The sequence below is a fragment of the Pelophylax lessonae genome (assembly GCF_965119305.1).
Source record: "Pelophylax lessonae genome assembly, chromosome: 12".
In the NCBI taxonomy this organism is placed as follows: domain Eukaryota; kingdom Metazoa; phylum Chordata; class Amphibia; order Anura; family Ranidae; genus Pelophylax; species Pelophylax lessonae.
In genome coordinates this window covers 160,950,422-160,967,090 of record NC_138779.1, presented here as the reverse complement: position 1 = coordinate 160,967,090, position 16,669 = coordinate 160,950,422, and the positions used below count along the sequence as shown (strand labels likewise).

Sequence of the window (16,669 nt, the reverse complement as noted above, 5' to 3'; positions counted from 1 at the left end):
ACAGCAGCCCCAGAAGAGGGACCTGCAGCTGCAGTGACAAGCTCAGAATCCGTATCTGAAGCGTCAGATGAAATAGGGGTAGGCGGGGGGTCACATTTTTGCCCCCCGTCCCTGACAGGCCACCTCCACCCGGGATACAAAAGACTCCAAAACCGCTGACAATGCATCAATCATAAGTGGGGCACTGGAGGATCCTTCGGCCACCTCGAGGGGGATCAGGTGGGGATACATGTGTGGCATGGTCCATGATTAATCCAAGACACTTGCCAGCAAACAAAAATTGCAAAAGAAAAAAACTTTTTTTTTTTTTGTAATCCCCCAGCGCAACAGCACCCCTCAGTGTTACCTGCTTCGGACCCCCACAGAGAGAGAGAGAAAGACCCCAAGGGCTTACCACCTGATGCACAGACGCTTCTACCAAACTGCTCTCAGCGCTGTCCTTTACAGACAGGAAGTCTTGTGGATTGTTTTCCCGGGTAAAGGAGGCGGCTCCACCCCTTTACACGCCTTCCGGCGCTGCCTCTGCTACTCCTCGAGGTAGCTGGGCGTCTCCAAAATGACCGCCCCCATGCAGGAGACAAGAGGCTACGCCAAGATGGCGGCCCTGCAGGAGGATGTCGGCGGCCTGCGCCTGTGGAAAGATGGCGGCGGCCTGCTACAACGTGCGGCCTGCGGAAGGAAGGCAGCAGCCTGTGGGGCCTGCGGAAGGATGGCGGCGGCGGATGGCGGTAGTCCAGGTAACTGCAACCTTATGTATAAGGTAGGATCATATCACCCTCTTACATGGCCATCTTAAACAGTAACGCCAGCCCCTGACCTCAGTCATGGTCCCTTTACAGTGCCCACTCATACAGTGACTATCCGATAGTCAGCTCCCAAACCAAGCCTCCTGGTTCTTATTCACCAAATCACACTCAAGAGGGAGATCTGTGACACATGCTATAGGATAGAGGGGGGACCCAGGATCAAGAGGGTCCGACCATCCACAGAGGGGCCCGTGTCTATTCCCAAAACCCGACAGGGGAGAGGGGGAACATACTACTCACCATACCGGAACCGGCAGGCACCCCCTCCTAACAGAACCCCTCTCCGAGGTGGGGGGGCTGTCGACCAATACGGTCGTCGGCGTCCCGGCGAGACGTTTAACTCGCAGGGCCAGTCCCCGTCCAGTGGGACTATGTCGCGGCCGACCCAGCGCGGAGCTAGGGCCTGCACGCGCTCGTAGGCTGACTGGGGTGACCACTGGATCTTAACATCCAGCCCGTCTCCCAGCTTCAGCATAATTGTTTAAATGTGTCGCGGCCGATCCAGCGCGGAGCTGGAATCTGCACGCGCTTGTAGGCCGGCTGGAGTGACCACTGGACCTCAAAATCCAGCCCGTCGCCCAGATCCGGCATAATTGCTTGAAGATCTCACAGGAACAACTGGAGAAAAAAGCTGCCTAAAAAAAAAAAAAAAAATTATCTAAAAAAATCTTGCCAGGACCAAAGATCCCAGCAAGGAACTTAGGTCCTTACTCCTAACTAGACAGAAAAAAAAACTGACATCCTGTAGCAGAGAGAGAGGATATACCCTCTGGGACTGCCCCTAAGGTGTGGCCAGAACGTTTTCTTCTGCCTAGTGTCTTACTCCTGTAGAGGGCAGTATAACCCAATTTGATATTAATCAAAGAGGACTGCGTCTGTCAATGAGCGACAGAGAAATTACTTTTTTTTTCTGCCTAGAACTACTCCTGCAGGGGGCAGAATAACCCAATGGATAAGAAGTATGAGAGCTGCGTCTGTCAATGGATGATAGAGAAATATTGTTTATGCAGGTGTTCAGTGGGGTATGTTTTTGCCTGTAAAAGCACCCCTATGTATGGCCCTAGGTGACCATGTACACGTAGGCGTTTACAAGTTTATTTTGAAGAAGAGATTGCAGGCAGAAATGGGGGGGTGGGGGGACACTAAGAGGTAAATTCCAAGAGCATTTGAGCAGAAAAACTGAGCATACGAATCTAATTGTGAGTTAATATCCTGGCCAAAAGAATACATTCATGCAAAAACAGTATACGTGCATACCTATTGTAACATTGAAGGCATTCTTCTGCCCAGTCCGGGCAGAAAAATATGCTGCTTATTTTCATAAGCCTGTGTGTAAAAGGTCCTTAATGTTGACACACATGAAAGTGCATTTTACTAATCATGACCACACTATAGCCACAACGGAATTTTTGTAAAATCTTGCCTGTAAAATTCCTTTCTCTGAGTCCTCCGACAGTCGCCGCCTCTTCATATTCGTCACAATGGGTATTAGACTTTGCTCCGTAGGAGTAGCTAGGCAACAGAATATGTTAATATTAAAGCTTTTAACATATTGCACCCCCAGGGGGTGGTCCCCTCAGTCTATACCCTCCTGCTTCCTGTTCCATACCTCAGTTTCAGTAGAATAGCAGTAGAGTACATACACAAACCCCAAAAGAGAGGCAGGGGCGGCGACTGTCGGAGGACTCAGAGAAAGGAATTTTTCATGTAAGATTTTACAAAAATTCAGTTTTCTCTTACGTCCTCCGACAGTCGCCGCCTCTTCATATTCGTCACAATGGGGACGTCCCAAAGCAGTGCAAACATGAGGGGTGGGAAACGCAGCCGCGCCTAAGGCAACGCAGTCTCCACATCAGAGAAAGTAACCTTACCAAGGGAAGGAAACCAACTGGGCAACATGAAAAAAAGCTTGCTCAACAGGAGCAAACAACCCAGGAAGAACAAATAACCTAGGGATAAAAAAAAAAACATCCCAAACAGCCAAGGGCCCAAAAAAACAAGGGACCTTAAGGTACTGCCGCACTAAGAACCTTGTGGCCAAAGGAAGCATCTGCTGATGCCTGAACATCCACTTTGTAGAACTTAGAGAAGGTGTTAACGGACGACCAAGTCGCCGCCTTACACGCCTGGGCCACAGAGGCCCGATGATGACAGGCCCAAGACGTACTCAGAGATCTGGTAGAGTGCGCCTTCACAGGCATAGGAGGAACCTTCCCCTTCAAAGCATATGCCTGCTCAATGGTCTGTCTGATCCATTTGGCGATGGTAGAAGCCGACGCCGCCATGCCCTTCCGAGGTCCCTCAGGAAGGACAAAGAGAATCCGTCTTGCGAAAGGATTTTGTCGAATTCAGGTAAACCCTGATCGCCCTAACATCCAAGGAATGCAAAGCCACCTCCTTCGGATGCTCAGGCTTCACGCAAAGCGAAGGCAAGACAATGTCCTCATTGAGGTGAAATTCCGAAATCCTTTTCGGAAGAAAATAAGGATTAGGTCGCAAGACCACCTTATCCAAGTGGAGTACCAGATACGGAGACCTGCACAACAAAGCTGCCAGTTCCGAAACTCTGCGAGCCGAAGTGATCGCCACCAAAAAGGCGACCTTTTTGGACAACAGAGGTAACGAGATCTCCCTGATCTTTTCAAAGGGAGCATGTTGCAACACGGACAGAACAAGGTTCAAGTCCCATGGAGGCAAAGGCTCCCTCCGAGGAGGGACCAGGTGTCGCACCCCTTGAACAAAGGCGCTAACCAGAGAATTAAGACGCCACAGGGCGCTGAAAAAGAACGGCCAGAGCAGAAATCTGACCCTTAATCGTGGCCAACGCCAAACGCTGGTCCACGCCCGTTTGAAGGAAAGCCAACACTCTCGAAACCGAATATGAGCGAGGGGAGTACCCCCTGGACGCACACCAGGTAAAGTAGGCCTTCCAAGTACGGTAGTATATCTTCCCCGAAGAGGCCTTTCTAGCATTGATCAAAGTATGAATGACCTCCGGAGAGAGACCCCTATCCTTCAGGACCTCGGTCTCAACAGCCAGGCCGTCAAAGCCAGTGACTGTAAAGCAGGATGGAATATCGGTCCTTGAGACAGAAGATCTTCCCGAAGAGGCAGACGCCATGGAGCGTCGACCGCCAGATTCACGAGGTCTGCGTACCAAGACCGGCGGGGCCAGTCTGGCGCCACCAGAATCACTGTTCTTGGTTCCGAGGACAACCTGCGAAGGAACCGGGACAGCAACTGAATTGGTGGGAATGCATACATCAGCCGATACTGGTGCCACTGATGCCACTGAGCCACTAACGCGTCTGACGCGTCTGCCCGAGGATCGCGCGTCCTTGCCACGAACCTTCCCACCTTGTTGTTCAGACGAGACACGAACAGGTCCACATCCGGAAGACCCCACTTTGCGCACAACATCTGGAAAACCTCCGGGTGGAGCGACCATTCCCCCTGGTCCAGAGTCTGACGGCTCAGATAATCCGCCTGCCAGTTCTCCACCCCCGGAATGTCAACTGCCGTTATCGCCGGGACATGTGTCTCGGCCCAAAACAGAATGTCGGTCACTTCCAGAGCCGCTCGGGCACTCCTGGTGCCCCCCTGGTGGTTGATGTAGGCCACCGCTGTGGCATTGTCCGTCTGAACCCAAACCGGACAGCCCTGTAGCCTGTCCGTCCAACGTTGAAGGCAAAGATTTATCGCCCGCAATTCCAGAATGTTGATCGGAAGGGAGGATTCCTCCTCCGAACAAGTACCCTGGGCGGACAGAACGCCCAGAATACCGCCCCAGCCCGACAGGCTGGCATCCGTGGTGATCACCGTCCACGAAAATGGACGAAAAGACTTGCCCGACACCGCCGGGGACTGCAGCCACCATAGAAGATTCCTTCTCGTACGAAGACTCAACGAGATCTGAAGATCGAGATTGTGGTCGCCCGTCCCACCTGGACAGGATCTCCGCCTGGAGATCCCTCGTGTGAAACTGGGCGAAGGGAATCGCCTCGAAAGCCGAGACCATCAAACCCAAACACCTCATGCCCGTCCGGAGGGATGAGCACGGAACGTCCCAAAGGGACCCGACTTCGTCCTGAAGCGTCTTGAGCTTGTCTTCCGGCAGGAAGACTTTTGCCGGAACCGAATCCAGAATCATACCCAGATAGGGAAGACGAACCGACGGGCACAGCGTAGATTTTGGTAAGTTTATCGTCCAACCAAACTCCTGCAGAGTTTGCATCGTAACGGACAGGTCCTTCATCAGACCCTGACTGGTCGCAGACCGGACCAGAATGTCGTCCAGATACCCCAGGATTGAGATACCCTGGGCTCTCAATAAGGCCAGAACTGGCGCAAGCAGCTTGGTGAAAACCCGCGGAGCCGAAGCGAGACCGAAGGGTAACGCCACAAAGTGATAATGATCCTCCGCAATGGCAAATCGAAGGTACTTTTGATGACCCTCGAAAATGGGAATGTGTAGGTATGCATCCTTCAAGTCGATGGAGGCCATGAATTCTCTTGGAACCAGGGCAGCCACCACCGAGCGCAGGGATTCCATGCGGAACTTGCGAACCCGCACAAAGCGGTTCAGAGCTTTTAAGTCCAGAATTGGACGAACCTTGCCCTCCTTTCTGGGCACAGTGAACAGATTTGAATAAAACCCCCGAAATCTGTCCCGATGAGGCACCGGAACCACCACTCCCTGAGCCCGCAGGTCCTGCACCGCCAGGTGCAGATCCCGCAAACGCTCCGGAGACAGTTGAAGGTTTGAGGGAAAAAACCTGTTTGCCGGCCGAGAGAGGAACTCGATCTTGTATCCAGACCGAACGATCTCCTGAACCCACCTGTCCCGAACGCGGGCCACCAAGGGTTGAAGAAAACCGAGCAAACGTCCCCCCACCCCAGAACTGGGTGAGGGCGTCCCTTCAGGCCGCGTTGTTATGGGCAGCGGATCCGGACTGGCCGGACTTCTGCTTACCTGCCCACGGTTTCTTTTGGGAGCCTTGACCCTTGAAGGGCTTGCCCTTATAGTGCGACCGAAAGGCACGAAAGGACCCCTGAGGGGCCTAAATGAAGCGTGCTTCTTACCTTGAGCGCCCTTAGCCTTGTGAGATTGGGGCAAGAGCGTGCTCTTACCCCAAGAATCAGAATCAGCGTATCCAGTGAGTCGCCAAAAAGGCGAGATCCTGAATAGGGCAAATTAGCCAAGGTCTTGCGAGACGATTGGTCCACAGACCAACATTTTAGCCAAATCAATGACATCCAATTCCGCATCACACAAATACATGACACCCTGATGGATCTGATCCACCATAGCCAACGTCGTCGGCGGGGCAGAATCAGCCACCAGGACGCGCCTGAGTACCTGCGTCCAATCCGCAACAGCCTGAGCTGCCATAAGGGAAGCAAAAATAGCTTTTAGCATGGAACCGGTAACCGAGTTTGACCAAGTATGACAGGCGAGAGACTCCAGTCTCCTGTCCGTAGCGTCCCGGAACACCGGGGTATCCTCTGCCGGAATCGCAGTGGATTTATTCAAAACCGCCACCGCGTGATCCACCGGAGGTGGTACACACCAACGTTCATCAGTGGCGGGTGTGAAGGGATAACGCAGCTTGAACCTACTTGGCACAGCAAAAGGTTTCTTTAGATTGCGCCATTGTTCACTAACAGCGCGCTGAAAATCCTCAGTGCAAGGAAAAACCTGTGATGTTTTGCGCCTCCGCTGTGTCCCATAAGAAGCAAGAACGGCAGGTGGACATGGTTCATCCTGTAAATGCAGCGTTTGTTTGATAGAAGCAACCAATTCATCCATGATTGCAAGCTCTTCAGACGAGCCAGGGGGAGAATCATCAACCCCCTCAACCTTCAACCTCTGCATCCCCCTGTGACCCTGCAAAGTCCAGGGACGAACGGGACCCCGATAAGGGGACCCCAGCCATAGCAGCCCCATCACCTTCGCCCTCTGAATCAGAGGAGATTGAAACTCTGGGCCTTTTAGTGGATTGAGCAGCCACAAACATCTGCACCTGAGCAGCCAGGTTAGCCACAACGGTGGCCAAATCGCCCCCCTCAGGGGAAACAGCAGCAGCCCCTTGTCCACCCAGTAAGGTGGGAGGAAATTTGCTTTCCTGAGAATCCATGCCCCCAGAAGTGTGCAGAAGAAAAATGGGTAACTGTCCCTTTAAAAACGCGACTAGCGCAGCCCACCGCACATACACACCAGCACAATGTGATCCCCACAGGGAAAACTACAAACTCAGGCAAGGAAAACAGGACTAAGGAGGATAAAAACCTGGAAAGAACACTGCTGCATCGATCGGTGTGCCCAGGGAAAAGGAAGTGATGCAAAAGAAGCCGCTCCTATAAAGCCTATGGAAGGCTACAAAAAAATGGCCGCCGGGGGAGGAGGTAAATGCAGTGCTACATGAGGTCGGAGCGATCGCCGCCAAAATGGCGGCGCTTGGCGCCAAAAACGCCGCTCCCAGCTATAGAAGAAGCCCTCATTGCCTGTAGTCATCATTAAAATGGCAGACCGCAGCAGCGGCCGCCGCATGTTGCACAAAACATGATCCACAGCATGTCCTACAACACATAGCATGTCACACAGAGAAATCACACAGTTATGCACACAGAACAGTGTATCACAGCCCCCCTACTTGCAGCCAACAGCAGCATCCAGACAGGGAGACCCATAGTGTGAACAGACATGCAGGGTTACACAGTCCCAGACTGACACCCACTAAACAGACAGGTCCCCACACAGAGTACACTTACCTGCTGAGTGACGTGGGGAACCCGCACAAGCGATCAAGCCACTGCATATGTGACAGGGAGAGTCGCAGCCAGGACGAAACCGCATGGCGTCCAGTGAGGTAGCCACCTCACCATAGCATCCTTGCAGCGAACAGGGATGGGTCGTTCACATGTGCCAGGAAAAATACCTGACTGAACGCTCGATGGCAGGCTGGGAAGCCACTGGCCCACAACCTGCGACCAGGGGGGCCAGCCCGAGACCCAGCCCGCACGATCCTCTTCATCAGAAGAACTAACTAATGCTGACAAAAGTAACAGCTAAGTAAAGAAAGAGAAAAAAACTCAAATAAAATCAAAAAGAAGATAAAGGCTGAGACAAAATGCCCCAGCACAGAAACAGCCAGCTAACTCCTGAAAGCTAGACATTGAAACTGAGGTATGGAACAGGAAGCAGGAGGGTATAGACTGAGGGGACCACCCCCTGGGGGTGGGATATGTTAAAAGCTTTAATATTAACATATTCTGTTGCCTAGCTACTCCTACGGAGCAAAGTCTAATACCCATTGTGACGAATATGAAGAGGCGGCGACTGTCGGAGGACGTAAGAGAAACAGATTTTAAATTCGCTCACAATCAAAGCAGTTAGCAAAGGTACCAAATTTGCGAAGTCTATATCCAATATAAATACTAGGTATATTTTCTACACATACATTGGGGAAATCTAGGTTAAAATGCTGTTATCTCTTAAAGAATACTAGCTAGATGAAAATTGCCAGTACATCAGCACATGTAAAATCAAGTTAAGATGTTTTTTTTTTTTTCCAGTTGTACTGAAAACACACACAAGTGTTTTGGAAGCTGGAATTGAAAGAAATACACAGAGGGCTAGATTACACACACAAAAAAATAAAAAGCACAGGTACACTTTGTTACCCTTGTTTCCTAATTTGCACAGTATTGTTTTTTTTGTGCTTTGTTTAGAGTTCCCTCTTATACTTGGCACTCTAATATTTAAATTTTTGAAAATTACCGTTTCTATTAGTTTCCGGTTTTCAATGAGCTGCCTCTTGTCTTTGATCTCATTGGATGCTACCCATGTCTTGATTTGGTCCCGCAATCGCTGTCAAGTATATAAATACATTCAGTAAGAGAATATATCCGTCAAAAAAAAAAAAAAAAAAACTTTTTTAAAATGAAAATCATGCATGCTGTTAAAGCATTTGTTACTAAAACACTGCATATTCCTGATATGTGCCTAATGTACCATGTAATTGTAAGAGAAAATATCCTGTTCTCGTCTTCCTTTGTGTGAATTCCCTGGTGTTCCTGCTAGTCTCCTTGCTTTCCTATTAAAAGCGGATCACACTAAGCAGGAGAGAACATCGTGGTCAGTTATCTAGCGTTGCGGGAAACTCGGCTGTTCTCCAATGATCAGACTTGTCCTGAAAGGCCCTTGCGGCACAGCCATTCACTGGGAAGCTCAGTGTGCTTTTGCTTCTCCTACCCCCAACTCTTATGCAGCTGAGAATATAGTTTTGTGATAACTTCTTAAAAAATAAAAAAAAGGGGGGGGGGATATTTTTGTTTTTATTTTCTATATCTATGCAAAAAAAGTTTTTCCTTTATTTATATTTTAAACTGAATGAGTTATTTTACCAAGTGATAATTTACAAATCACTAGCATTAAAGAGAATGTGTCTGAAAGAGGGAAATATTAATAAATAAGATAATAAATAATAAGAAATAAAGCACTAATATTTAGGCCTCCAACTAAATTCACATTCTGGCGTTATCTTGAGTAATGTTAAAGGAGAGCACTACAAACACTATTCAATTAATCCTTGAAGTAAAACTAAAGCCAAACATTTCTTTCAATTTGGATAGAGCCCATTTTGCAATCTGTGTCCCAACTGGGCAGAGTTCTAATAAATTCCTGACCCATAGCCAAAAAGTGAGCGAAAATCCCCCGAAAGTGGTCACCAGAACTAATGTCCTCATTGGAAGATTTCCCCCTTATTCCTATTCTGGTAAGCAGGACAAAGAGGGTGAATTTCCCTAATGGACAAAAATTCAATAGGGGTTATCACCCATCCATGTCTCCATGCCTAATTCTGCTAAGGAATAACTTGGAACCTCCCATGCCCAGCATTTCTAATCATGGTCACCTTCATTAAGCGCACATGATTCATGTACCATTTTACTTCCTGGAATCTAATTGGCTTTTGCTCAGGCATGCAGGCAGGAGGGTGTAATTAGCTGACAAAGCTCCATCCTCCTGTCCTTTAGATGAAAGAAAAAAAAAATGCTCATAATTTCTCATTGGATGTATGACATAACTTTCGCCTAGACCAAAAATCATGGAAGCAACTGAAGAAATGAAAATAATAAAAAAGTAAATATAATATATACACTAAGAGTATACGGAAAAAAATAGTTCAGGATGATGGGTTCAGTCTGAACACTAATCTTGCGTAACATTTTCTAAATCTGTAGTAGATGTATTAACAGATTATAAAACAAACCTGTAGTTTCTTGATCTCCTTCTTTAAATCCGCTTCATATTTTTCTTTCTGGTTTGCATTTGCTGCATTGTGTAGCTATAGGAGTAAAAAAAAGGATGAAGTACTCTTATTATGCACTTAAAAAACTAGATACTGAAAGTCTTCAGACCATTGCATATCAGTGTTACAGTACGGTTGAAAAAAAAAAAAAAGACACAAGTCCATCTAGTTTAACTACTTAAGGACCCAGGCCTATTTCTGACACATGTTATAGTTAAAATCAGTATTTTTTGCTAGAAAATTACTTCAAACCCCCAATTATATATATATACATACTTTTTTTTTTTTTTGTTTTAGTAGAGACCCTAGAGCATAAACTGGAGATTGTTGCAATACTTTATGTCACATCATATTTGCGCAGCAGTCTTACAAACTCAATTTTTTGGGGAAAAATAAAAACAGTAAAGGGGGCGCAATTTTTTTCTATAATGTGAAAGATAATGTTATGCTGAGAAAACAGATACCCAACATGTCATGCTGCAAAATTGCGCACACTCATGGAATGGCAACAAACATTGGTACTCCAAATCTCCATAGGCGATGCTTTAAAAATTTCTACAGGCTACCAGTTTAGAGTTCGAGGGCTAGAATTGTTGCTCTCGCTTCAACGATTGTGGCGAGTGTGGTTTGAACATGGTTTAGATATGTGGGTGCTACTTGTGTATGCGTTCGCTTCTGCACACGAGCTCGGAGTGACAGGGCGCTTTAAATTTATTTTTTTTCTTATTCTAGCCCCCCCCCTTTTTTTTTAACACTTTAATATATATATATATATATATATATATATATATATATATATATATATATATATATATATATATATATATATATATATATAAGCAGTACAGGTCCTCTAAGGTCAGATCTGGGGGTCAAAAGACCTCAGATCTCACATCTACACTAAAGTGCGAAAAAAAAAAAAAAAAGTATTTTTCCTCATGAAATAAATATGGGCCCTATAAGCCCGTTGAGAAGAAGCGATAGTCCTCCAAGTTCATACAGTCGAGTGGGGACCAGCTTGCCCATCACTCGACTTCCTGCCTATGAGGGGAAAGGACCAAAGCAGTATCCCCGATACCGACGGTTTCGGAAAGCGGGGAAAGCGAAAGGGAGGCAACTCTCCCGCTGCCCATAAAAGTGATCCCGCGGCGAAGGTGAGAGGACCGCCCACCCTATAAAAAAAATACCATGGTTTTGGCAGGAGTTATCTGCTCCGAGATAACTATCTCCGAGATAGCTATCTGCTGCCATAACCCCAGTATTTAACGTCAAAGTAGCGACGTAAAACTGCGGCGGGCGGGCGGGCGGTCATTAAGTGGTTAACCAACAATAAGCCCTCGTTCACATTGAAGCCAATTGGTGCAACGCCGACTTTACGGTGCTACACCGATATGCAAAAGTAGTCCCTGCATGACTTTTGCCGATTTCGGGTGCAACTTCAGGGTGAAGCCGCACAGATGTCGTTCAAGTAGCATCCGAAATCGCACTGACCTGCTACTTTGAAATCGTGCTACGATTTCAGCACTAAGTAGCATCATGGTAAACCAGGGTCAAAAAAGGAAAAAAAAAAAGATACAATCTTCTATACATAATCCTATATCCACAGTTGATCCAGAGGAAGGGAAAAAAAAAAAAAAAGGAAAGAAAAACCCCAGCAAAGCCTGATCCAATTTGCTGCAGCATGGGCAAAAATGTCTTCCTGATCCCCCAAGAGTTAATTGGATATTCCCTGTATATTAAAATCATTTTACTCCTGTACAAATCAGTAGTAACACCTCATCTGGAATATGCAGTTCAGTTTTGGGCACCAGTTCACAAAAATGATATTGGGAAACTGAAGAAAGTGCAGAGAAGAGTAACCAAACTGATAAGAGGCATGGAGGAGCAAAGTTATGAGGAAAGATTATAGAAACTGAATTTATTCTCTCTTGAGAAGAGGACATTAAGGGGGAATATAATCAACATGTATATAATACAGAAGTGGTCCACATAGTGAAACTGGTGTTAAGTTATTCACAGAGCACAAGGAGGCACTATGTATGGAGGAAAAGAGAATCTCTATCTCTGCTGTCCATATACCTCTCTTAATATAAGAAAGAGTTTTGCTCACTTTGGAAACCACAGCTTGGCATTTCATGTCATTATTAAGCTTATGATCTATCAGAACACCCAGATCTTTCTACACCATTGATTCCTCCAGTTGTACTATGAGAGAATCTGAGTCTTTCAGGCGGAATGCTTTTTGAATGAGATAGCCCCCGATTGTAACCTTATGGGTTACAAGCATTCCCCCTAGCATGTATGATGCATGCATACTCTAAGCCCTCAAGTGCATAACTACATTTATCAAAATTAAACCATCTGCCACATAGTTGCACAATTAAATATTGCATTAGGTTCAGCTTTTAAGTTGGAGACATCCTGTAAGGATGTTGTTTCACTGCATAGCATGGTTTCATCTGCAAAGACAAACGTTACTTTAAATCCCAGACCCTATATTTATAACTATATTAAAAAATAAAAAAATATATTATAATATAAATAACACCGCATTCACACTGCAGCGGCACAACTTCGGGGGCGACCTGTGAAGTCGTGTGCACCGCGACTTCGGTGCGACTTGCACGGACTTCATAAAATGAATGTCTATGCAAGTCGCTCCAGGTCGCCCCGAAGTAGTACAGGAAACTTTTTCTAAGTCGGAGCGACTTGTGTCGCGCCTATTAGAACCGTTCCTGTACCACACAATGGACCGCGATGGTCCGCGACTTGTCAGGTTGACAAGTCGTATTAGTGTGAATGGAGTCTAAGGGTCCCCCCTTTCATAACACCTAATCTAGAATAGATCATTTATTCACGATTCTTACTACATTACCCCTCTTTCGGGCATGTAGCAGACAGGACATGGTCAGATCACTTAGTGCTCTAGACTGTGACACCTTGATATGTCAAAGGGGCCCTGCTTCCTAGAGATTAACCACTTCCAAACCGCGCAATTTCGGGCATTCCGCTCCTAAATGTAAAAAATAATTTTTCTGCTAGAAAATTACTCGGAAACCCCAAAAATGTATATATATATATATATATATATATATATATATATATATATATATATATATATATATATATATATATATATATATATATATATATATATTAGGGATGCACCGGAATTTCGGCCACCGAAATTATCGGCCGAAAATGAGCCTCTCTCATTTCGGCCGATAATGGGTTAACGGTGCCGAAATTAATATGGCCGCTGTGAGGAAGGAGGAGGGCGCAGCGCAGCGCAGGGCAGGTTTTAAAAGTCCCGCCTCTGGCCGGCCGCCCGCCTCTCAATGACGTCCCTGTTACTATGATCTCTGCATTAATGAATGGACATACCAGGCAGAAGGGCGGGGCGAGCGGCCGCTAATACATAGTACTATGTGATCATTCCTGTCAGCTCAGCGGGACTATGACTATGTGTGAATGAGATCTGATCTGACCTGACACCGGGCGGGGGGGCGGGTTGGAGCGGCCGCTATTAGCTGTAACTATGTGAGCCTTTCACTTCCTTGTCAGCGGAGATACATGCCTGACAAGGAAGTGAAGCGCTTGCATAGTTACAGCTAATAGCGGCCGCTCCAACCCGCCCCCCCGCCCGGTGTCAGGTCAGATCAGATCTCATTCACACATAGTCATAGTCCCGCTGAGCTGACAGGAAGGATCACATAGTACTATGTATTAGCGGCCGCTGGGACTGTCAGGGAATTGAAGAGAAGTGAACGGCTCATAGTGACAGCTATTAGAGGCCGCTCGCCCGCCCGGTGTGTCAGTTCATTCATGGACAGATCCTAGTAGTAGTGACATCACCGGGAGGCGGGCGGCCGGCCAGAGGCGGGACTTTTGAATAATGGACACAGTGACCGGAGGAGCTGAGTGAGTTGGAGAGGGACGCTGAGAGCTGAGGCAGCTTACCCTTGGTATTTGTATTAATTATGCAGCATGAGGGGGTTAATGTATTGTCACTGATGCATTAGTGACCGACCAGTGGCAGTTAATTAACCCCTTTGTGCTGCATTAGTGCAACCAGTATCAGTGCAACCAGTGTTAATTAACACTGATACTGGTTGCACTAATGCAGCACAAAAGGGTTGATTACCTGCCACTGGTCGGTCACTAATGCATCAGTGACAATACATTAACCCCCTCATGCTGCATAATACAAATACCATTGGTAATTAAATTAACCTCTTGTCAACCCGTCACAGTACATATACTGTGACAGGGTGGCAGCGACAGGTGTACGTTGCTGCCAGTTTTTTGGTGTATGCCCCTCTTCTATCTATTTTAATTTTTTTTTGGGGAAAGTCATTTTCGGTTTTCGGCCAATGGCATCCTGCATTTTCGGTTTCGGTCCAAAATGTTCATTTCGGTGCATCCCTAATTATATATATATATATATATATATATATATATATATATATATATATATATATAATTTTTTTTTTTTTTTTGGCAGAGATCCTAGGGACAAAAGTGGCGGTCATTGCAACTTTTTCATGTTTTTGCGCAGAAATATTTCAAACACTTTTTTGGGGGGGTAAAAAACTTGGATAAAAAAAAGAAAAACACTAAAGTTAGCCCAATTTTTTTGTAGAATGTGAAAGATGATGTAACAGAGTAAAAAGATACCCAACATGTCACGCTTTAAAAAATTGCACGCACTCGTGGAACAACGTCAAACTTGGGTACTTAAAAATCTCTATAGGCGACTAACATTTTTTACAGATTACCAATTTAGAGTTACAGTGGAGGTCTTGGGCTAGAATTGTTGCTCCCACTCCAACGTTCGCAGCAATACCTCACATGTATGGATTGAACGTGACGAGCGCATGCATTCGCTTCCGTGTGCGAGCACGCAGGGACGGGGGCACTTTAATTTTTTTTTTTTTTTTTAAATCACTTATATTCCTATTACAAGGAATGTAAACATCCCTTGAAATAGGAATAGTAAATGACAGGTTGTCTTTATGGGGACATCTGGGGTCAATAAAACCTCAGATCTCTCCTACAGGCTAGAAAGCCTGAAATTACAAAAAAAGAAAAAAAAAAAAAAAAAAAAAGAAAAAACCATCACGGCTACTCAGCCAAGATCAATGCCATATTGAAAACTGCCAGGCCGGGCGTGACGCTCGAGAGTAAGAAACTGCAGGGGACCATCTGGTCCTCGTAGTCTCTATGGTGAATTTCCACCAGCGGCCGATTCCTTCTCCGACTTGCCGATCGCAGGGGCGAGTCAGTAGATGCCACCCCCCCCCCCCCGCCTGTAAGAACGATCAAGCGGCTAAACAGCCACTATAATTGTTCTTATGGTGAAGGGAATCTCCGGCTGAAAAAAAAAAAAGGCATCATTCAGATATCCCCACTTAAAGCCCAGGACGTCATAGGACGTCCAGCAGTAAGGAAGTGGTTAAACGGTTCACTATCGAATAACCCCTCAGTTTGTTTTAATATAGCACACCACCTTAAGGAGTTTTTCACTCTGAACTCCAAGGACACTTCTACCGTGACTAATTGGGCAGCCAATAAGGTTCCAATCAGGAGTTCTCATTCAAATAGCAGCCTGAAAAAGACTCTGATTCTCTCATAAGCAAAAAGGAGTGCGAGTTGTCCAACCTGTTAGCGCAACATATGCAGAACCTGAACTAAGCTAATAGCGCTTTTCCACTGCATGGTACGGCTCGTTATGGCTCGCTTTGGGACTTTTCCACTGCATGGTACATCTTTGAACGGTTCGGTAGGGTTTGGTACGGCTTGCTTAAACAGTACCACCTCGGTTGGGGTTCCAAGCGTGCCATCCCGATACCAAAGTAACATGAAACCCCACAATCCTTCAGATGCAGCCTCTTGATTGGTCGTCACTACTGGCCACTGATTGGTCAGAGAGAATCGTCACTGATTTGCGACACCAAAAAAAAAAAAATGTCTGAATCTTGGTCAGTAGATGAGGCGCGGATCCAGCAAAAGATGGATGGTGGCGACCAGGAATGAAAACGTTTTTCAGGAAGTCGCTCAGCTGTTAGCCGCACACGGCTACCGCCGGACCTTGAAGCAGTGTAGGGACAAATTAAGAAGCGACTACAGAACCATAAAGGACCACAACAGCCGGAGTGGTTCAAACAGAAGAACATGAAAGTGGTTTGACCAAATGGACGCTATCTACGGCAGTAGACCACCTCCTCTTCAAAACTGGTTGCAGCAGTGTCGCCACCAGTACGACCACCAGCAACCTCCAGCAACACCAGAGGGTGTAGTCTCCGGTATGAAATAGGTGTAAAACACTCATATCTATATCTATCTCTATATCTCTATCTATCTATCTCTATATCTCTATCTATCTATCTCTATATCTCTATCTATCTATCTCTATATCTCTATCTATCTATCTCTATATATCTATCTATCTATCTCTATATATCTATCTATCTATCTATCTCTATATATCTATCTATCTATCTATCTATCTCTATATATCTATCTATCTATCTCTATATATCTATCTATCTA

At 46.3% G+C, this 16,669-nt stretch overlaps 1 protein-coding gene across 2 annotated transcripts in view; it reads right to left on the bottom strand.

Moving 5' to 3' along the window:
- The window catches only part of CNOT3 (CCR4-NOT transcription complex subunit 3), an 894,807-nt gene that overhangs the window by 652,391 nt on the left and 225,747 nt on the right, over positions 1-16,669 (bottom strand). For both annotated transcript variants that reach the window (XM_082273841.1, XM_082273842.1), the window contains exons 4-5: positions 10,079-10,153; positions 8,587-8,676 (exon numbers count right to left, since the gene is read on the bottom strand). In XM_082273841.1, the coding sequence (XP_082129967.1) occupies positions 8,587-8,676; positions 10,079-10,153 (165 nt within the window). The remainder of the gene's footprint in view (positions 1-8,586; positions 8,677-10,078; positions 10,154-16,669) is intronic.